The sequence below is a fragment of the Taurulus bubalis genome (assembly GCF_910589615.1).
Source record: "Taurulus bubalis genome assembly, chromosome: 2".
Lineage (NCBI taxonomy): Eukaryota > Metazoa > Chordata > Actinopteri > Perciformes > Cottidae > Taurulus > Taurulus bubalis.
The window spans coordinates 36486740-36510918 of NC_136590.1; the positions used below are offsets into that span (position 1 = coordinate 36486740).

General features: G+C 40.3%; 2 protein-coding genes across 2 annotated transcripts; one reads left to right on the forward strand and one right to left on the reverse strand.

Annotated features, from left to right (window-relative positions):
* Positions 1-4330: 4330 nt before the first annotated feature.
* gucy2d (guanylate cyclase 2D, retinal) lies at positions 4331-12052 on the reverse strand (the record flags this gene model as incomplete). The annotated part of the gene is made up of 18 exons (XM_079214273.1): positions 4331-4415; positions 4588-4670; positions 4763-4857; positions 5835-5933; positions 6452-6626; positions 6904-7096; positions 7864-8027; positions 8145-8293; positions 8634-8783; positions 8870-9026; positions 9117-9293; positions 9413-9493; positions 9584-9703; positions 9848-9956; positions 10057-10141; positions 10239-10611; positions 10762-11063; positions 11203-12052. The coding sequence occupies 18 exons, from the start codon at positions 12050-12052 to the stop codon at positions 4331-4333; spliced, it is 3447 nt and encodes a 1148-aa protein (XP_079070399.1).
* A 5767-nt stretch (positions 12053-17819) lies between these two features.
* Positions 17820-23715, forward strand: hsd20b2 (hydroxysteroid (20-beta) dehydrogenase 2; the record flags this gene model as incomplete). The annotated part of the gene is made up of 11 exons (XM_079237887.1): positions 17820-17970; positions 19223-19269; positions 19434-19509; positions 20488-20598; positions 21238-21305; positions 21414-21458; positions 21585-21619; positions 21709-21790; positions 21906-21971; positions 23342-23491; positions 23572-23715. 11 exons carry the CDS (start codon positions 17820-17822, stop codon positions 23713-23715), a joined length of 975 nt encoding a protein of 324 aa, XP_079094013.1.
* Positions 23716-24179: the final 464 nt, after the last annotated feature.

The window sequence follows — 24179 nt, forward strand, 5'->3', positions numbered from 1 at the left end:
CTCCTCTACTTGGAGCAGATTGGCTCTGTTGCTCACTCAATGGAGTGGTCAGCATCAGGTCAGCATCTGTGCAGAGGAACACCATTTGTGTCCCTTTTTTTACCAGCCAATGTACACAAATAGAAGATAATTATTACAGAGTCATGATAATAAAAGCATGCTACATGCTTCAACAATATATATATATATATATATATATATATATATATATATATATATATATGTATATATATATATATATATATAGCTGTCTGATACACCGCATACATTGCTGCAGTATTCACATATAGTTGCCTTCTCTTTTGGTGTCACATGAAAACAGTGCAAGTGGGTCATCGCACTTGCATGAACTGGTATTTCAGAGTAAAACCTTATAGTGCTTTTTTAATCAACCACATTACAAGGTATGTATTCAGTAAATGACCTGCTGAGTATGCTGATGTTTTTTTTCTTGTGCGACCACAACCCAATGTGCTTGTATTGCGAAAGCCAAGCTGCTGTATTTCCGGTCTCCGCCGGGCTCTCTCTGGCTGACTTGACTCAGCTTCTGCTAGACTGGCACCTCCAAGTCGTTGCCAGCCAAATGCCACGGGGGGCTTCAGGGCTGCTGGGGCGCACAGAGGAACACGGTGTCCAGTCGGGGAAGACTTCGTAACTGATCACGTCGACGATCGCACAGTTCATGTCATTTAATTCAGCATTTATTAAGGGGATTGGACCCCACTGACTGTGCAAAGGCAGGAGGAAAACAGGTGAAGAACACGCTGTTTGAGAGGTCGGGGCTTCTGCACCATATACCTGTGTGTGCATCATTTTACAGGGGAAAAAAATGCATGACATATGATTCCCGACACTATTAGTTATTACTTAGGAATCTAATATTATAGTGATACAACTTTGTATTATACTATTTTATGTAATACTTTCTTATCCGTGTTAGTTGATTATTCCTTTTTCAGTTTATTTTTAGATAAATCTAAAATCAGTGTAAAGATAGTTCAACAATTCTCTGCTGATGATGACATAGCATTACTCCAATGTAATCAGTGACAATGATCACAAGTTAAATATACTGATGATATCCTAGTTGATTGCCCTATCGTGGTTTGGAGCACCAGTAAGGCAATAAAAGGACCAATATGGCCGAGCCAGCGTTCCCCAGAGCACACAATATGGTGGTGGGTATCCTTTTAATGTGGACCGAGGTTTTATGAGTATTTATAATGTGACCCATACATACCTGCTGTACAGAGTATTAGCTGAATAATAATGCCACATGCTTATAAATAATACAATAATTTATACCCAAAGCAACAAAATGCTAAACAACATAGGCGTTTAGAAAGAAAGTATTTTACACGGCCTGTGGTTAAATCCCAGGCGTGTGATTGCACCACCAAAGTGCCAAAAGAGGTTTGGCATAGCAACCTGTCAAACTGATCAAATTGTCCTCATAGCAACCCCTGTTAGTGGCAGAAACAAGAATTGCTTTTGAGCTGACATCGTCCTCAGGGCACGGATATCACTAGCAGTGCAGACATGGATCTGCATGATTTGGATATAACATTTGAATCATTTAAAAAAGAAAAATATTATCTTATTGTCTCCGGTACACATAGGACAATTTTGATTTGGCATATAAAGGATCTTTTAAAGAAATCTCCAGATCTAAAGCAGAAAATATACTCTGACACTGAAGAAAAACTATAATTTTGTTTTACGCTTTCTACATCTAAAAACCTGCACATTGTTGGCCGAAGTTACTGTAAGAAGGTGAAACTGAAATGCAACTTCAGCTCCGTGGAGGTTGTGTTTCAGCAGGAAATCCATTAAATAAACATGCACAAGATGTATCAACATTTGCAATGTCCAGGAGGAAATTCGGACCTCAAGAGGGTTTGCTTACGATGTGCAGTGTATTGCACAGAAGTTGCATTATGTAAAAGCCGTCCCTTACATTTGGATTTTTTCAGTACAGAATAAAACAGTGTTGAACCAGCCCAGAATTTGTTAGCATCATCCTTTATAATTCAGTGGCATTTTAAAGTGTTGTTCCGAAGTCCTTTGCCCATTTACAACACCTCTATTTTCAAAATTTCTTCGTCAGCACACTTACGAAGACACAATCTTCACTAAAACCATCATTTATTTACAGAGACACATTGAGAACACTTTCAAAAGGAACAGTACAGTCCATTCAGTTTTGATGAGATCAATCTATTTGGCAAATTTATTAAAAATCTAGAAAACGCAGGTCCTACCTATGTTAATAGAATAACTCATCAAAGAAACATTCAGTAGCATTTCCTGTGCTCTTCATCTCGATTCAGAATCCTGCGTTTCATCTTCGTCAGGGGTTTAATCATGCTTAAAGAGCCAGTGATTGACACTTGATGGTGTGAAAAACACCAAAAGCAACCTGATAATCAAGTCATCGCATGTCCATTTTTCGTCGATGTTAGAAGGGGTCAGCAAGTGAGCCCTTAAGGAAAAATGTTTGCACTGAAACTGTTGTTGGAGAAAAAAAATCACATCCCGACATTGCTTCAATATCAGTGCTGCTGCAGACAATTAGCAAGCCAACAGAGAGGGTGTGAACAATGCCGTTGCTCGCTCCTTAAATTCACTGTGATTAAATCCTTGTTTTTTTGCCGTCTCCTTTTGTGTCGGGGGTTTAGGGAACCCAAGCAGAAGGAAAAACTCCACTAAAAAGTTCCTCACCCTGCAGGACAAAAACACAGACTAACTATGTACAAATTTGCAGTATGTACACATCCCAGAGCCACACAGAAATGACTCAGAGGACTATGTCCTCCCTTTTTTCTATGCTTTCCCCCATGTTCTGTAAAATCCCCTGGGGTTGGGCATGGGAGCGACTTAGTGAACATTTGTTCTCATAGGACCTTCAAATACAGACACTGTGTGGGGTCCAGCAGAGCCCAAAGAGGAAATAATAAGCCAAAAACTCAGACACTGCCAGATATATTCATCTAGAAGTCTGCGCCTGCACATGAGAAGGCTCAATCTGCTGAAGCACATTATTGGAGATAAGATTTTCAGCCAATTGCATATCAGTGCAGAGCAGAAATACTGTGTGTGTGTGGCAGAAATCCGGTCTCCAAACTGCTGTCCTATTAAGAGCCTGTTAAACACACAGCTCAATATCAGTACACTCAGCCATGCATGCAGCACGTTTCAATAATAGGCTACATGTAATTTAGGTGAAGCGACAGTGAAACTGCATAGTCGTTAGTGAGCAATAGTTTTGGTCTTGTTTAATGTTTTGTACATCTCCTGAGATTTGGTAGAAAATGTCAGCAAAGCTATACACACATTGTTAAAAAAAAAAAACAATTCATACTGTATAGTATCATGCCATTATTAAGGAGAGAAGAGTATGTTTAAAAACACTATCTTATGTCATTAAATGTTGGATTTTATTTATTATTTCAAGCTTTGTAGATGTTTTGGTCTCAAGTTCATTTCCAGTATTTATCTTTAAAATTAAGAAAAGTCATCTAATCTAAAACTTAGATCACATCTTTATCTTTGATACACTCAATTGAATTGAGTCAAATTAACTCCAATAAGACTATTGCAGTAAAGGGATAAAATGTTAGGTGACAGATATTGTGATTTTTTCCCCCATCTATATTCATCTAACATTAAATAAACAAACCAAATAATTTGTTTGACACATTTGAACCATGTTTGGATTGTATGGCTTAATTCATCAAATGGGTGAATAATCAGAGCAATGCTGCCACCAAAGCAATATCAGAGCTGAGCTCTCAGCCCTGACTGATCGATCCGGGTCTCTCTAGCTTAAATTACTGTGAAAATGTTTCAATGTACTAAATCCGAGTTGTTGTAAAAGGTTAATGCTTCGAAAGTGAGTGCTATATTTTACCCAAGATGAATAGTCAGGCAGTAATAGCTTCCACCCTCGGGATGTTCATGATACAATATCTCCAATGTCTCTACAAAGCACAGAGATTAGTACAAATACAGACAACCGTACAAGTTCAAATACATCCAGTCCTTAAAGTACACCAGTATTACACAGGATGCTGTAAACAACTCATCCCTTCTTGCTGTCCTCTAAACCAATACATTTTGGGATCTTTGGGATATCATGCTGTATGTGTACTCTATGTTTTGTTGAACAAAAGTTGTGCTTTCTACTATGAAGATTATTTCAGTCTAGAAATGATTTCCAAAGAGTATGAATTCCCTTGTCACTGGTGCTGGATTTGTAGTAGATGACAATGTTGATCTAGAAAGTATCTCTTTTCATGCTGGTACATTCGTGAATGAAATAAATATCTGCCTAGCCCATCTTCTTCTGTCGATCCAGGAATTTTTGCCGTCTGTCAGGAGGAATCTCCTCTAACGCGATACCATGATTGGCTCCCCTGTAACAGGAAATACAGCTTTTTATGCACCGAGATTGAGAGAGCACCACATGCCAGTCACACCATCTCTTGATATAACGTTACGTTGTGCTACAGTAAAATGCAGTGCAAAGATTAAACAGACAAATCACATGAATGCATATGTGGAGGAGTAACCAAAACATTCCCTTACCCTGTAAGGTCTGGAGGAATAGGCAGAGGCTTGTTGAAATCCTCTCTTCCTACCAACCAATATGTGTACTCAATCCCTTTCCCCTAGAAATAAAGAATCATTAGAATCCATTAGCTATCATTACGATGCCTGTGTCACTGTGGGTACACCTTAAACGTGTTTCTATTCATGTTACCTTTAACTCTGTCATGCCCCTGCAGTCAATTTTGTATCCTAGATTCAAGCTGTTAAGAACATCGACTGTGCTTTTGTTGACATGGATTCTGTAAGCTGTGGAAATTACAGAAACACACAGCAGCATTTACACACAGAAATTGCTTTAATGTCAGTTGAACATATACAATCTCTATTGTCTTTGGAACTTTAAGTTTAAAATGATAATATCTGAGAAATGTAGAGTCAGGCTGTCATTTTGGTATAAAGCCACTTGGTGGCAGTAAACTACCCATTAGTATCTTTACATTACGTTACATTTAATTTAGCTCATTTGAGCTTGCTGCTAATAGCTGCTAATAGCAAACATGTATAATTGTTATTTCAGCAGTGGTGGAAGAAGTATTCAGATCCTTTACTTAAGTAAAAGCCCACACTGTGAAAATAATCCACTACAAATTATAGCTCTGCGTTCAAATCCTTACTTCAGTAAAATTATTTAACAAGATTTACTTCAATTATCAAAAGTAAAAGTACTCATTGTGGAGTAAAATGCTACTCAGTATTTTACTATTATATAAGATGTTTATTGGATGAATATTACTGCTGCATCAACGTGTGTGTTGCATCTTACTGCGGTAGATGTTTAAGGTTGTGTTCATTTGAACTCCTTCATATACTGTTGGGTAGTTCAGAAAAGAGCACTGTTTTTAGCTTTGTGACGATGCATTTTCCAGCTGCGCCAAGAGGGTATTTATATAGTTTATTTAGCTGAATATGTAGGAGAACTTTCTCAACACACATCTTGGCAGTTAACACGTAAGTTCATACTTAATTTATTCAGCATGCATAGTGTAGCGGAGTCAGACTTGGTCAGTGACGTAGACATTTACACTGAAACTTCAAATTGGCCTCTAATGCTGATAGTCTTAAAGGATTAGCAGGACTGCTCACTTAAAGCCCTGTTTAGGCTCAGGCAGCATGCACACCAACTACACTTGTACTCTCAACCACGTTAAATACATATATTTTAAATTATAAAAAGAAGAAGAGGAGATCTGTCTGGTCTATATAATGATGTATGAGACACTCACGCAACCCTGTGGACTCCATTCGAGATGCCGTGTTGACAGTGTCTCCAAACAGGCAGTACCGAGGCATCGTAAGACCCACTACTCCTGCTACCACTGGGCCTGCAAACATAGCAAGCAAGCGCGCACACACACACACACACACACACACACACACACACACACACACACACACACACACTTGTGTGTCAACTTGTTTTCTTTCTAGACTTCTAATCAATTTTCATTTCAATAAAAGTACGTAATTATTTCCCCTAAAACAACAACAACTACATAAAGAAATTCATAGAATAGATCTAAAGTGTGCAGTGTGTTAATTGGATGACAGCGCTCTAAGTGGATAGCGTTTCACTGTTCCAGGAATAAGTTCCAGACTAGGATGAAGGAGGTAAAAATACCTCTTTGCCTTAGCAGCTTGGGCTCTTGTACTCTTACTCCTCTCTAACATATACATTTTTTCTCACTCTGGAAGGAAGTTTTGATTAATTTCCTGCCATATTACCCATTACTCATTACACGTGTATGTGACTCTTAAAGTAATCACTCATGGTAAATATGCAACATTACTACCGTGTATAGAGAGAGCAATACAGCACAAAAAGGATGGAGATATTGCTCACCAGAGTGCAGGCCGATACGAATTCTGACCTTCAGTTCAGGCATGTGCCTCATCTTGAAGGTCCCGATGCAGTGGAGGATGTCAAGAGACATGTTTGCCATCTCGGCTGCATGACGGTTGCCGTTCCTAGTGGGGACTCCTGAGGCTACCATGTAGGCATCTCCGATAGTTTCCACCTTAATACAAAAAAAGTAACAGTTCAGCAAACACACACACACATATATACACTGTGTTTTTTTTTCTACCACTAGTTCAACACTGCATAGTATTCTCTTGATACATAGTGGGCATAAATTGAGGTGGCGCATGTTTTCCTGGATCAGATCAACATCAACAACATACAGAATCCTAGATCGAGAATTCTCATAGACAGTTTGACGGGAAATACAAAAAGACTATGAGCGGAATACAATAATTCAAAAATAGAGGCGTTACCCAGTACTATACACTCACCTTGTAGACATCATGCAGTCCAATGATAGCATCAAAGAGTGTGTAGAGGTCGTTGAGGAGGTCGACCACCTCGATGGGATCGCTGAGAGCTGAGATGGTGGTGAAGCCCACGATGTCACTGAAGTACAGAGTGACCTCGCTGAAATGCTCGGGTTTGACTGGCTTGCCTGTTTTCAGAGCCTGGGCCACGGACCTGGAGGAGGAAGATGATGAGTGGAGGACACGCCTGAGGTGCTGAAGCAGAAACAGTCTTGAGATTGAGCCTGAGACTGATCAAAGTAATATTACATTTTCTTGGGGATCACAAACCGACATTCAACGGCTTTGCCTTTCTGTTGATCATTGCCAACAGGCAAAGTGACATTTCTAAGAACATAACTGAGATACACAGCAGGATGCAACTCTCTCCTGTCAATGTGTAGGTAACTGTTAAATACAGGAGAGAAACTTCTCTTTGGCAGATCAGTGATTTCAAACTCAGATATGATTACATATTATAAAGATTCATTTATAATGATTAAACTAGTCCGATGCAATGAAGAACACAGTTGAGTACATTGCCTTGCAAAAGGAATCACCCCTTGCAATCTTTCCGAGTTGTCGCATTACAACTTGGAATTAAAAGCAATTTTTTCATTTTATGTCAAAATTTATGAAGTGAAATGAAAAAAAACAACTGAAAAGTGGTGTGGGCTTATGTATTCACTGTCTTTGATATGAAGGCCCTAAATAAGGTCTGGTGATACAAATTACCTTTAAAGGTCACATGATTAGTGAAATATTATCCACCTGTGTGCAATCTAAATGTCACATAATGCGTCACATGATCTAACGGAGCAGCATTAAATTCATTGTTAGAAAATGGAATGAACTACAACAAACCAGCCAAGAGAGAACCAATACCCACAGACCAGGCAAGAGAGAACCAATACTTGACAATTGCAATTGCTTGACACTCACTTGGGCAACATCTGAGCCACCAGTTTGTCAGTCTTCTGCCTCTCCACCTCCAGCTCTTCTGTCCTCTCTCTGATTAGATCCTCCAAGTTGGAGGAGTACTGCTCCAACATGCGCAGCATAGAGTCGATGATGTTGGTCTTCTTTCCTTTGGTGATACCCTTGAACTGTCACGTAAAAGAAAAGGAGGGAACAGGACTTTCATCTCCAGCTTGCTACTTTCACACAGAGCAACAAATAAGGAGGAGTAGATGTGGATTGATACGCGTTTTCAATGTTTTTACCAGCTTGAAGATCTCCTCAAAGGTCGGCCTTTTCTCTGGCTCTTCACTCCAGGCGCATTTCATAACCTGTATCACCTCCACCGGGGACTCGTCCACAGACAGGACAGGCCGACACAACGGAGGAGGCTGTTTGAGCTTGCTGATAATCTCTGTAAACACACACAGATGTTATGCGTGCACACACAGAAATGCACAAAAAAACGACAAAACACCTGGTATGGAAAATTCATTGCCTCTAATGTGATTTTGTGCACCCAATGTTGTCAAAAGAATCGGGCAGCATTTTCAGCAACAATCCTAATATATGTAATTTTCTATTAATTTCAGTGTGAACTGTTTTGTAGAAAGAGTGAGCAGAGAGCAATACCAAAAAAAATAGCACACGTGGGGGAACAGAAAAGACAGGATTTCAAATAGAACCTGCACATGGCATTCTACTACTTTTCTTTTCTTTTCATCCTTTGGGTTTACTAACCCCAGATCACTCACCCTTGGGCGGCATGTCCAGCATGCAGTAAGGTGCAGAGCGGGAGATGACCTCCTGCCCGATGATGGAGAAGCTGTAGACATCCCCAGCAAAAGTGCCCCTCCTCCTTAGACTTGAGTTTCTCAGTAGCTCAGGAGCCGTCCAAAGCAGACCTTTACAAATATGGTAAGTAATAAATTAACAAAAAATATTGATAGGTTTTGTCACAAAATGTGTCAATGGATGCATATTAACTCACTTTCTGGCTTTTGCTCATCAGTGTCAATGCCTTGGGCAATCAAAATTTCATTGAACCCATAGTCTGTCACCTTCAATACAAAGCGCCCGTCTACCACACAGTTTCGGGATTTGAGCCGTCCGTGGATGATGTCACGATTGTGCAGGTACTTCATTCCCTGATGACAGTTTGAGAAAAACGTCTGAGTGAGGAGGCAAAATGATAAGATGTGAAATGAAATGCATGTTGGTCCTTTTGTCTCTCCTACCCGAATCAGATCCATTAACAAGGAAGACTTGAACATCCAGTCAAGACGCACTTCCTCATTGCTGATCAGATTCTCCAAGCTGCCCCTGGTGCAGTGTTCGGTCACAACGGCAATGATCCCAGAGTCGCAGAACAGTCCCAGGAACAGATTGAGGTTCTCATGCCTCATGTCTCTGAGCTGATTGGAAGACAATGGAAACAACAAGACACAAGTCAATGAGTTTGATGCGTTGTATTGTGGCCAGGCACCAGACCATATTTGGGGTCATTGGGATAATGACACACACATTCACTTACCTTGACAAAGACATGCTCAGTGCTGCTGTTGACACCTGATACAGGTCCACCGGGACATTTCTTCAACCAAACCCAGTCACCCTGGGACAAACACAAAATTACAGTCTTTGTGAAACCCAAAACCACCCAAAAGGATGAACAGGAGTTTATTAAATATGTCAGTCAGCTTACCTCAAACACAGCAACATTGGAGCTGTCTGGTGTAGATGCCAAGTAGCTGCGACCGGACACAGAGTGATGAGGTGTCTTTATATCGAGCTGGCTTTTCAGGATACTTTCGTCATTGATCCTCTGCTCAAATACAGTTCAAAGAGGACGGGGCAGCTCAGAGTACATCATCTTTTACAGGCAAGCAACTGTCATACATCACATATTTCCAAAGCAGAGAGAAGCAACATACAGACAGTATAGCCAGGGATTCAGTAAGGAACTGACCCGTTTGCTGATTTGGGTGTTGATGAAGACCAGGTCGTCCAGAGTCAGCACGACCTTTGTTGATCCACCGTTACCACCTCCAAAACTGAGCCCAATCCTGCCATTTCGCCTGGACAAAAAAAAGAATAAGAAAAACAATCAGTTTTTTTAAAGATCACACAAGACTGCACCAGATGGGAAATTATGATTTGATACTCTGCTGTACATACTTGAGACTAATAAAGAAGTTAGAGCCACATCCAATGACTGCAATGAATGCAAGAAGAAGAAAGAAGAAAGTGACTGTGTCCAGGCCTTTGGGAAGAGAAGAAAAACACAAAGATAATTTGAATGCACTGAATTATTGAGCAGTGCACCAGCTAATATTTCTTATTATTACTAGTGCTCTCACCTCCAGTACAGGCAAAGTATGGACTAAACCAGCAGCCTGAGTCTGTGTAGGGCGTGCTGCCCGCAAAATGGATCGAACGGCCGAGGTATTTCAAGCTCCCGACCCCTCCATATGTATGAGCGGCCTCCAGAACATGAGTGGAGTAGAGATAGTGGCCAATGCCACTGTAGTCCAGCACTACATAGCGAGCTTGCATGCCTTCACCGTCCCTGCCAGCCTTCAAGTGCTGATTAAAGCCTTCAAATTCAAAGCCACCCTTGCTTTCACCCAGGATCTCACCGGTTACCCAGCGGCCTCCATTTGCGCGGGCCTGCTCAGCAGCCATAGCTGTGTAGTAGATCATGTTGTAGATGGTGCCAAAGAATGGAGAAACCTTACAGAGGAGACAGTAATGTGATGATTTTGATACAATTCAAATGTTAATATAAGTGCCTTTGTGTATCCTCTTCTTCCAGATTTGTCCTATTATCACTTCTTTTATCATTTACCATTACTATACGCAAAAGTATCACACAAATCTCACCTGTTCTGGTGGGGTCGTGGTGCGAATTTCATAGCTGTCCTGAGCGTCTTTGAAAGCCTCATAGAAATTGTTTTCTCCAGAGTCCATAGTGATGGTGAGGACTGCGTCATAGGCTTTGCGTAGCTTGGTGTCATTGCCTAGCATATAGTAGGGTGCATCGTTGTAGGGTAGTGAGTAGAGGAGGCTGTCGTAGGGGATAAACACGTAGCCACGGTCGATCATACGCATCAACAAGGCTGTTGTCAGAAGCTGGTACTGGGATTGGCCACCAATCAGGACAGAGGGCATGCACATAATCACCACTGTGGAGAGAAGTGGGATTCAAAACGGATTAATTTGCATGACTCATGTGGAATAAAACAGTCTGGAGATGGTTTTAATGTTGTTGTTACATTTGTGTTTTTGTTCTTATCTCAGTCATCTTCACAGTCTAAAACTTACCTCTGACCCGGTCTGCGTCCTTCACTTTTGTCAGTGCTCTCCGAGGCCCATCCTTGTCGGACTCCATCGTCACCACAGGGCTGACAGGAAGGCCAAGGGCCCTCAGTGACGAGGCCAGCTCCTGTCCTGTGGCTTCCCACAAATCTGTCTCCTCTGAGACTATGGCCACATGGGCCCAACCAAAGTATCGCAAAACAGAGAAAAGTACACGAGAGGACAGTGGCAGCGGCCGCAGGAAGTTGGAATACATCCCCATTTTATTCATGTTGGGTTTGAGGCAAGCCCAGGAAAGAATCCCAACATCCCACTCTTTTGCATACAAAGCAGCTGAGGAGCAGTAGCCTGGGTTGGCGGGGCCCAGAAATGCAGCACCATAACCTTCCAGCTCAGCAAAGCGAGCCAGGGCACGGGATGACTTGCAGTCCTCATTGACCAGCGTGTAGTCATACCAGTAGCCTTTATTGAGGTAGGGATCCTTGTTTATGCGGGCAGTGGCGAGGCGGGCTGCCAAGTCAGGAAGTGCTTTGGAGTATAAGAGGTCACACGTCCAGGGTCCAACCAGGGCCACCTTGAAAGTGGTCGCCCAGGTTTGACAGGGCAGAGATGAGAGTATGAGCAACAGCAGAAGGAGCCAGTTCCCAGACCAGCTCCTGGAGCCTTGCACAGGGGATGATGGCAACTGTGGTTTTGATGATGAAGCTGCTAATGATTTGAACACACTAAATCCACTGCAACTGTTTGCAGTTACTGTCCGCACGCATCCTTTTCTCTTCACTTTTATTGAGTCGTGCTGCCATCGTGGGTGGTAGGACAGGTTGTGCAGAAAGCGAGGGTCTCTGTGACTTGCCATTTTCCTCTCACAGCTATGCTTGAGACACAGCAGGGGAGCTGAGAGTTTATGGTGATTAGCGTGACAGTGAATGTGTCTTTGTGGATAGGACTGCCTCCCTTGGCACTCAGCAGGCCTCTAGTCTAAAACTGGACCGGCGATGAGACAACCCCAAGTCATCACTGCCTCCGGTGAATAAGAAGAAAAGGTGCAATTAGAAAATGTGTTGCTCAACAATTTAACGTGATCTGCTTTTGCATCTTAGGTTCTGTGACACAAACAAGGATACCTCAGGGCTTAAACAGTCTCCGAGGTATTGGCATGATCCTTGACCTGAAGCTGCATCTGGTTGAGCAGTTTGTTTAACAGAATGTGATGTTGAATTGTGTCAGCATCCATCTGTCTCACTGAAGACATGGGACCCACAGTGCCAGTGCTGTTCCTTGAAGAATTAATGGCTTGTGTGGCAAGCTGATAAGCTCTGCTGGGCCCATGGAGTTTAAAAAACCAAGTGCCAGGTAACGTGGAGCTAAATCTGGCCTTGATGTCTCCATTTACTCTTGCCATCACTTCTCCCTTCAATAGTGAATCTCTTGAGATGTTCCCAGTCATTGATTACTGGATTATTATCCCCTCGGATTCTTGAAACCAGCATCTAAATTTGTACTAGCTGCTAAAATATCTCAGGATTAAATGATAGATTGATGGAGTTTATACTGGGGGTTCAGGTTAAATTAAGAAAGACAGTCGAACCCTGTTCATCTTCAAACATTAACTGAATTAAGATACTTTATTGCTGAAAGCGAGGACACTGGAAATAAATGCATTTATTGCATGCAAAAACATATGAACTACATTCTATTCTGCACTTAAAAATATTAAAGATCTTCTGCATTGGGCCCTTTCATAACCAACTGTAACCCTGGCAATTATGTTTTGAAAACTGAATTTTAAATCCTGTTTTTTAACTAATACATAAACATAGCTGACTTCATCCTGTGTCCAGAAACACTTAAAATGGCTGCTCTTCAAGGGACATTGATAGCTGAGCAAAAGGCCCGACCAACCATAGTGAGGGGAACCTCAGTGGCAGCTAATGCTAAAATGTACTGCATTGCTTCTGAGGTTTAAGGACGTTCAGCTTGAAAGAAATGCACATTTTCCATCAATATCATGCTGGTTTAAAGAGAATAAAACAACCTTAATGCTCACGGCTTAAAATACTGAAAGAAGTTCACTTTAGTGAAACAGTGGATGACAAAATTATTGTGCTTGTTGTGTTGTGTATATATCATAGCCTGACTGATTCAATTTTATCATGCCAACATTAAAATTTGAGAATCTAATGGTGAGTTTTAAAACATAAAATAGGACATAAACTAATATATTGTTTTGGATTCCTTTGATTAAGTAAAGCAAATTAATTAAGAATTGTTACATAAATATACACTAAATGGAACATTTTACATCTAAAAGATGAACTTGTCAGTTCTCAATAGTTCTCAATGATAAATATACCCCAGTTTCTTAATGATCTCAAACTTAGTTTGGCATTTCTTTCCTGCACTCTCTTGTTCTTATCAGCTGAGAAAATATCAATATATGTCTGCTATTGCTCTTTATCGGCCTGGCTGATTTATCTCTCAAGCTCTTGTTTCTATATGCTTGAATCTTAAATAAGGCCACATCTGTGTTAAATCTTATATATAAATCACATGTAGTGGTCCAAAAATGACATTTAACAGCCAAAAGTAGTGGCTGATTTGAGTTTTTGCCTTCATGCAAGTGGCAACCAACAGCCCTTCTAAAGTGACTAATACGGTCATTGGCTTATCAGTTCTTACGGGTCAGGTTAAGAGTAACACTGATCTTTATGCTAGCCTTGTTCTAAAGTGATACTGAGAATAAGAAATAGGTCAAATTATGTTAACACATCAAAATGCTTATTACATTTCCTGAATAGCGTTATTTTCTTCAGTATTAATGAAGGTATTGGATAATCCTTGGCTATCAGTTTCACCTTTGCTGGACTAGGTCTGCGACAAAGAAACTTGATAGTGGTAAATCAATGACAAGAAAATACAATAAAACATATTTAATAAGAGACAACTCTGACCTGGAGCAGTTTCACTACATACTGTAGGAACCATGTCGATGTTGGAGCCTGTCGTTGAATAGCACCATCCAAACTCCAGGTGGATTAAGTATACAGAAGTATACAGCAGGAACAGTAATCGGTGTCCTTTTATTGGGAAACAATATCATATCCAAGTAGTGTGGAAAGTAAAAAAATAAATATTATCTCCTCTTGCATCCAAGTTCCTTAAAGACAATACTGAAAATGAAAAATCTCCACATTTCCAGTAGTTGCTTTGGCTCTTGATGGCCCTATTTTGGACTGGGACCCACCCCAAACCACAGCGGGACACTGCATGGGACGAGGTGAAACCCCGATCCAGCGTCTGGATTGTTAAAAGCTGTCCGAAAGCTGTGGAGAGGTAACGGGTAAAAGAAAGGGAAGAGCGGGAAGGACTGGCAAGCTTTGACTTCTCAGCCGTCTTGAGCTTCTAATCCACAGTGTGGGAAGAGAGTGTGGGGGGAGGGAGGGCTGGTGGAAAGGAACAAGAAGGTGAAAGTATATTCACTCTGGATCATTTACACAGGCGTAAATTTAGGTGCTGACGTAGAATGTTTTAAAAATAACCTAAAAAAACCTGACTGACTGAAAAGGTGGCTATCTGTACTGATTGTCATATTATGGGGACCAAAACAAGTATATGATCATGCAAAGAACTATTAGTTAAATAGTTGTTGTGGGAGTTTATGGAACTTCTCCTTTATTTTGTTTTTTGTGGACAAAAATTGCAATGTTAATAATTGCACACTTATCCCCTATGGCTCCCATAAATTATAGAATTGCATGTAAACACATGAAGCTTGAACCTGGTGGTGCAGGGATTAAGGCGGTTGTATATGTAGCCCTATAAAACTCTGCAGCTGCAGTTCAAATCCCTCTGATTCGTTCTCTTATGCTCTTTTCCGTGCCACCACTCTTACTACAGTCGCCAAAGATGCAAACTTAAATTTAGCATGGCTAAAACTCTCCACATACTTCAATAAAATTTGTCTTGTATCCCATCATTTAGGAATTAAAGCTTGGATTGCAACAATTTGGTTTCCAAAATAATCTGAACCTCACCACTAATCAAATACAAGAAGATGTTTATGGTGAATAACAGCGACTTTAAAAAAAAAGCTTAATCAATTATGTCAAGGTGTCTTTTATATGAACACGTTTCTGACATCTTTGAAATCTCCCTCCTTTGCCGGGATTGGGCTCCAACTTCTGGACAAGACAACAGTCACAGAGGCACAAAGGCACCTGGGGAGTAATGCTGATAAAGGCAAAATAACTATGTGAGCTGGAGCCCAGGGCTGAACATATCTTGCGGTAAGCTATACTCACAGCCGGTACAGTTCACTACAGGTGGAATGTAAGGCTTTCATTTTTTAAAACAACAACATTTAAATACAAAGATAAACGGGGCACACATCCAGCATAGCCTCAGTGATATCAGCTGAGCTTTTTGAAGCCAGTCCCCTACATATGGAAATGTGGCGATGGGTTTGTTTTTTTGTCCTGTCTTGCACATTGATGGCAGCCTTGCTGGAGTAATCAGATTAGTCAGGTGGGGCTGTGCTAAACTGATCTGCTGCATGCAAGCCTCTTAAAAGTGACATGGCTAACGGCACTGACAGAGATCACTTCGAAGCAAGGTCAGATACACGCCAGATTCACCCAGTTGAGCAAAGACTCAGCAACTGCAGAGGTAGCAACACTGCACAATACTGACAGGAGGATACCAGCACTTCTCATTGTCATTTAGCCCTAAATGTTATTAATCTGTAGCCCCAAGCAACAACCAGTCATGTAGGCAAAACATACACTATTAAGTAGTAGTCAGTTTTTTTATTTATTTATCTGAACATATTTAAATACACTATCTATTATTCTAATATGACATACCTGTCCTTAACAGCCAGTGTGATGCTGGCATGTGCTTGGTCACATGACTCTCAAAGCTGTCATGTGATTTGACAATTTCTAAAGTACATCTCTCTTGGAATTCTTTACTTTCTACGAAGAAGCTGTTTGTCGAAGTTCATTAATCACATACTGAAGAAAAATCCTGTGGGAGGAGCAATAGAGAAGCTTAGACAGTTGCCTGCTCCGTGACCCTACGTAATTAATCAGGTGAATTCATTTGGCCGCCTCCCACAGCAACGTCACTCAGTCTTCCCATCATCATCTGTTCAGAGCTGTAGGAAAGCCGGAAACCTTGTGTGAAAAGACTGTTATTAAACATTACTACAAGTAGCTTTGAAATAGTCATGAAACAGACTGTGCCACTATTTGACCTACATAAGCAAACGAGAACATCAGTGAGAAGCTATTTCTATATGGAGGGTATTCTTGAGGCCCGTCATCAGGTCAGATTCCCTGTAACATCAGACAAAGCTAATAACTGCATGTATGTTCACCACCCACTTCTTAGGAGCCAACACCACGTAGCTGGAGGCCCAGGCTGTATTGCTGGGCCTCCAACCTCCTGCAAGTCTCTAGGACCAAGCGTCGAACCTCGGGTGATGGGGCTTTTTAAGTCATCGCCCCTCTCTGTGGAACTCATTACCAAACCACATAAAAAAAGCCCCGCATTGTTATCATTTAAAACGCACCCACCTAGCCCCCCATGTTTTTATGTCCTAGTCCATGTGTAATAAATATTTTACTGCATGTTACATATTCAGTATGTTAAGAGTCTTTGAGAACTTTGGTAAGCGCTATATAGATCTGTTGTGTTGTTATTATTAGAGAACTGGAATTGGTCCCTGCAGATCTGTGATTGCACACTGCAGTGCACATGCATGCAGGAAATTCAGGATGTTTACTGGTTAATTTAACTTTCTATTGTACGTTGTTGAGTCACCGTAGACTGGTATTTTCAAAAACAAAATCTTTGACATTGAAATATGGATAAAGGGAAATGTCAGACAATTCTTTTTTTGCAGAATTACATTTGCACATTAACTCAACTGAGCAGGTATCCCATTGTACAGGTACATCATGTCACTGTCAAATCCTGGTCCAGCTGTGGCTGGTTAGAAAGCTGCAGCACCCTCTGTTGGTTCATCTGATACCTGAATATATGTCAAGCAAATTCACTGCAGATATAACCATCTGTTAAAGCACCCCAATCTCTTTGATGTTAAGCAGTTGAAAGACATTTTTGTCAGTTTTTACGGCTTTTCATGTATACTTACACATTTATTCAAAGCTTGCATTTGCAGGTGGTTGTGAAAGGAGGGACACAAAAATGTAATGCATTGATATTGCACATCTAAATATTTAACCTCTGGATTTAACCGACAGTCACAAAATATATTTGGTTAGTTTCCTTCTGATGTAGTTGCAGCAGAAAAACACTTGGCACCTATGTCAGGAGCTGCAGCTGAGGTGGATGTTTCTGCAAACTATTGGGACAGAAAATTATGTTGCGTCTTTGAATGGCGATGAAAGAAATATTTAGTTTAGTCTGCAGGGAGTTTGAAAGCTTCAGGTGCATTGTGGGGGCCTATTTGTTGTCTGCCACGCTCACAGTGTCTGACAGCAGCCCTCATGGGTGGAGCAGTGTGGGAGGAGTACGTAAACAAAGTTCTCACTTCCTCTAATATATATTTAACATCGTCTATGAAGGGAATCCTGTTCAGTCAAGAGCTCTGCTGCAAAATGTCATTCACTGAAGCGCTGGCCATCATTGGGGGATTTACTGTTGTTTTCCACCTGCTGAGACTGGCCTGGAGATGTTGGTGTGGATTCAGACAGTTTTTTTTGTCCGAGCTTTGGCATGTGGATTTAAAGACATATGGGCAATGGGCAGGTAATGTCAAAGAAAATCTACGCCAGTTGACAATGGAAGATTTAAGGGTCAAGGTTAATTTCACTGGAAAGGGATGTACGCTGCATGTACACTGCGGTTCAAAAGTTTGGGATCGCCTGCCACAAAACCTTGATTTGTTACTTTCAAATGTCTGAGAGAGAACTACTCTATATTTTTTAATTGCCTGTCATGCTTTTAGGTTGCAGAAAGTCTTCTTTACAAATAGATGTTATTTTAAGGGTTTGTTTTGTACATGGAGAATAAAATGCTGTTCAATGTTGAAGGGTTCAACCAAACTGACAAAGATCCACCGACAGATATATATGAATAAAATAAGTCGTCATTGGCAAAAGAAACTTGAACATTATCATCAAAATGAGTGCAGATTTATGCAGCCTGTAACAAGCTGAAATATTTACAGGTGTGTTGCTTCGTCAAAAAATAGAAGATTAGCACTATTGGAACTGGATCACATAGTATCAGCATTGGATCACAATAGGTTTACAAATCACAGTTTAAACTCTTCTATCTAACCACTGAGTAGACTGCAGAGGGCCCAAAGAAAAGCAGCAAATATATTTTGAGCCCAAATGCTTTAATGTGGTCATATAATGATCTACGGTCACTCAAAAAAAATCAAAATCAAAAAAGGGTATTTCGGAGGGAAAACAACATTCTCATGTCACATGTAACACTACGGAAACATTGACTAAATGTAACTTTTAATCATTTAATAAGTCTTCTTTTAGGGAAACTAATTCAAATGTAAATTCAGTTGTGAAACAGGTGTAGAGACTGGAAGTTAGTGAACTACAGAGAGCAGACTGCTAAAACGTGGGAATATTTGTATATTCTTGAAACAATAGCTTCCATCAGTAGCACCAGACTTCCTTTCTGTGGAGGCACTTTGATAAGAGATTTGATAAGATGTTCACATTCCTCCATGATGGGATATTTCCGTCTTTTTGCCGGCAAACATTTCAATCCTCTACAGGCACACATCAACTTCAAATCAATGTCCCATATTCCTTGCAGTGCAGTTGTTTTCACTTCTTCAGATTGTTTGAAATGCAATCTTCATTTTTTTCATAAGAACATGACGTCAGGGTAATGCCGAGTTGTCTGCGTCGTCAAATCCACATCTTGTAAACTTCTCTCATGACTTGATAAACAAATGGACAAGTGTTGCAATGACATAAAATGAGTGTAACATTGATTCCTCTAACATGTGTGTGCTTTCTCATTTGTGAAGTTGTCACTGGTGCCACATCTGGCATTGGCAAAGCTTATGCCTGTGAGGTGAGTCTCCAACTTCCTACAACAATTTCTCTCCATATCGGGGTCTAAATGTCAAGTTAGGAGCTAGACAGTTGGTTGATATTTGTTAATTAAGTTGTTTTAGATCCAGTGTTTCAGATCTCATTAAAAGAACCAACAAACGTGTCCTGTATGTCTCCTCCTAGCTGGCACAAAGAGGCCTGGATGTTGTTTTGGTAAGCAGATCGGATGATAAGCTTCAAATGATTGCCAAAGAAATAGGTGAGTGAAGAGAAAATAAAACTGCTATACTGCCGCAGCCAATGAGGAGGTGCCTTCTTCTTTTTCCCCACAGCAGATTAATTATACAGTTTAACGCTAACCACCACAGTGAAATAAAGTTTTACTGACTGAATATGCGATCAAGAGATCGGAATTCATGCTTTTCTAGAAGCAGAACTCTGATAATGTTACATCGTAAACAACCAATCTGTGTTTAAAGTGACAGAAATAGTAATGATGGCAGCACCGCTAACATAGGAAGGTTCATTCAGTTACATTATGATGAGTTCAGGGTCTTTGTGCTCTGTCTGATCAGTGAAAATGAGTATTGGGCGAAGGTCAATTATAACGTTATGATTATATGTTCACATGTAATCTCGTAAAATGTAGTGTTGGTGAGAAACTTGAATACATTCAGATGTTGAATGAGATGTTTTCACAACAACATAAGTAGATGTTAGAGATGAACTATAACCTGTTTACAGGCAGTTTATAATACATCATCAAAACTACTGATGATAAGATTTAATTTAATCCAATAAAATACAATCTTTAATTTCATTACAATTCACTAGACACTACAGTATAGTAGTATACTAACACTATAGCTGACTCAAACAAAGTAAAGGATAACATGTATAACTGTTAAAGGTTCACACCGTCTTCAGAGCAGTTGAAATGATTTTTGGGACCGTGTCAAAAAAGTCTGGAGCCTTGTAGATCAACTGCTAGAAGTAAACACCAAAGGTATCTGTATCTGCCAATATGGATCATCAATGATCGATAATTAGTACCGCCAGTAAAAAAAAATAACATGATCAGGGATCTCTAAAAGTTAATGTATATTTACTCTCTTTTTTCTTTTGTGCCGATACAATCTGTGATCCGATCCGAACCTTGAGTTTTATGATCCGTTGCACCACTACAGTTTACATTTTTTCCATTACAAAAAACACAATTGTCTTTCCATGTGCACAGAGGATCAGTATGGACGAAAGACTCGCACCATCCAAGTGGACTTCACAGACAGCCAAAGTATCTACACTGCTATCGCTGAACAACTACAGGGACTGGAGATTGGGATTCTGGGTAAAAGGACAACTAATTACAGAGTACAAGAAAAGTACTGGGAGGTTATTCAGATGCTTTTTAGAAACTGAGATATATTGCAAGCAATTCCTCTAGAAATCGTTGACAGAGAAAAAAAGCGCAAAAGATCACAGGATGTGCGCCTTTACTAAACTCATAATAACTAACAGGATAATTTACACAAAAGTATATACAGTATGTATATATTAAATAGATATTTTAATGTTCTCACTCAAAAATAGTAGGCTACTCAGAAGGCCATATTCTGTTTCACCACAGTATGTATCTGCTGCAGACCATCATCAGATAATTTAAAGTTTACTTTTAAATTATCTAAGTTTATAGTTTAGAATTAAAATACTCATAACTTGCTGAATTTTCAACCAATTTTGCAAATGCCAGACACAAATTAATAATACGGGAAGTCTTTTTTTAATTTTTTATACCAAAATACTTCTAAACTTGTGTAGATAGTAACCCAGTTCACCCAGTTCAAGGAGTAGGCTACTTTTGTGGTATTTGTCTGTGATTATGACAGTGACCCCCAAAGAAAAAACATGAAACGCTCAATTTAATAAGTTAATTATTGACATAAGACAATATTAATAAAGGTTGTTTGTGTCTTTCTATCCCTCACAGTTAACAATGTAGGAATGGCCTACTCTGATCATTTTGCCTATTTCTTGGAAATACCAGATGCTGAACAGGTAACATATTAAATACAATTTTCAAAGGCAAGACAAAAGATGATCTTTCTTTAGGCTGTTAGATTAATTTCTAACTCATATTTTCCCTTGTGTGTTTATTCTAACCAGAAAATCACTCAGATTATCAACTGTAATGTGCTTTCAGTCCCTCAGGTAAGATACTTACTGTATGGCTTGTTAATGAAGTCCCCGTTTCCACTATATCTGAAATAAATTGTATATTTTTGTAAATTGCTGCATTAAAAAAAGATGGTGATGATTTATATTTTCCTCACTTAGATGACCAGACTGGTTCTTCCAGGCATGGTTGAAAGGTAATATCACACACATCCAGAAGTTGGTATGAAGTAATGATAATATGAGATTAATTTATGGGCGTTTGTGACTTCCCTCTCCTTCTCAGAGGGACAGGGCTGATTATCAATATGTCCTCTGAAGTGGGCGTTCGTCCACAGCCTTTGTTGTCCCTTTATTGTGCCACTAAGGTACTTTCTCATCCAGACATTATGTTATTTATGTGCACACATTCATTAAAATAATGCACAACTATGCCACTCACCCCCTCTTCTGCTTGTTTTGTGACTTTCTTCTTTATTTCAGATTTTTGTAACATATTTCTCTCAGTGTCTGCATGCAGAGTACAAGTCAAAGGGAATTATTGTTCAGGTAAAGTATGTGAGACTTAACCTAGGTCATTCAGATGTACTACAGCTGGGGGAAATGTATTAAGCTTTGACAAGCATCGTATATAAAGTGAACATAGTCATTTAGCCCTGAAAGTTGTATTCACTTTAAACAAGATATTATTTCAACATGTAACAAAAACAAAGAATAAAGCAAGAATAATCGAGACGGAACACTCAATTTGGATTGAGAGGAGTTGACACATAATTATGTCATTACACTGACTAGTTTAAGAGACTGAAACCACAGATATGTCTTTTGTTTCTAACTAAATGTTAACAATATCCCGCAGCTGATGTGCACTATGGAATTTAATCTCAAATTTGACTTCAAAAGTCAGACAGCACAGACTAAATAAAATTTAAAAAAAGCAAACAGCAAAAACAGCAGAATGCTGCAGAGGCGTTTTGGGCATGTGTATTGTTGTTTTCCCACAATGCACGCTTGGCCCAATCCCAATAGGCTCCTGGGAGATGAACTGAGCCTCGTCTAGTGCACCAGATTAGGTGGCAACAGCTGGGGACGGTGACAAAAAGCTGTGGTCAAGTTGCACAGTTTGGCCCAATCCCAATGATAACCATGTGTTTAATGTCACATTGCTATGAATTGTTGGTAATTCCCTTGGGCTAAGTCTGTGGAAATGCAGATTTACGGTAAGTCTTCATAAAGGGCTCAAAATGGTTGCGAGCGAGCCCTAAAACACTCGATGAATTAACGTTGGGACAGTCCTAAACCCTCACAGACTTTACAGGAGCGCACCTCAAAGTATGTGAGTGTGGAGATTGGGATTGGGCCAAAAATGTCTGCCCTCAAGCGCTTGATGACTTGACAGTGGATCAGCCCTAAGCCCTCAAATTGAGTCTTTGGAGTTGGGCCCTTGACAATGCAAGGTCGTACTACTTAAATGCGAAATACCATTCACTGACGTTTAAGTTTATAATGATGATAAATAACAGCCACAACTGAAGATGTTTTATGACATGCATTCAACCAGAAGTGTATTCATTTATAAGTTACTCAGTACCACTAAAACTAAACTTTCTCTGCTGAAGCAGGTGGTGCCTTAAAATTGTCTGTCAAAGTGTTTGTTTTTTTCGGTTGAACAAACATTCAGCTTATAAAACGAACCGTTGCCTCCTAATTCTCTCACCTACAGTCTATGGTTCTCACTGCCTCATGTTATGATCCTCTTTTTCTTTGTATTTACTGCATGGGAAGCTGCATCCAACACACCGTGCTTTGGAGACTCCTGCACTGAACTCATTGTTTCTCAGTGCTCAAACAGAAAATTGCTTTTAAGTCATCAGTGTGTATGATGTAAAGGATGGTTCAACCTGTCAATTCTTCCCCAGTGTGTGGCTCCCTTCATGGTGTCCACCAACATGACGAAACACAGGACGGTCAACTTCTTTGTGAGGAGTGCTTCCGGGTTCGCCCGTGAGGCCTTGAACACGGTGGGCCACTCCAGCTACACCAGCGGCTGTCTGTCCCACGCGCTCCAGGTCAGGGGGATGAGAGATGATCACTGACAGTCAGCTGCCGCGCTATCCTAACGTCTCTCCTCTTTCCTGTCATCCTACAGAACACGGCCCTCACAATACTGCTGCCGGACTGGTTACGCATGTCACCGTTCCTCGTCAGAAAGTTCCGAAACTTTGCAACAGCCAGCCAACACGAGACAACCGCGTGCAAGAAAAAGGAGACGCTTGGTCAAAAGGAGGACTAGTCATGTGACTGCATCTGCACAGAAGTTCTTCTGGCAATCTTTGGAATCCCTGCCAAACCCATCCCATATAGTACCAAAGAAAACGATATCATTGCTTTTACCACTCTTCTGGCTCATCGCAGAATACTGCTTGCTTGGAAGTCTCCAGGTCCACCATCTCAGTCTGCCTGGCTTAAGGATGTTATGTTTTTCCTGAGTCTTGAAAAAAATCAAATATACACAAAGAGGCTGTAATGACCATTTCACGAGGAAGTGGCAGCCTTTCATTTTCTATTTCCAAGACCTGTCAGTGTTGCCCAACGATTGAGGAGCGTTGGGTTCTGTCCATCTGTCTGATTTATTGCAACCAAATCCATGTACTACAAAAATCTGTGAACAAATGTAAAGGCCATGGGCGTGGGTGGGTGTGTTATGATTAATTAATTATTTTTCAATTATTTTCAATTGTTTAATTTTTTATTTAT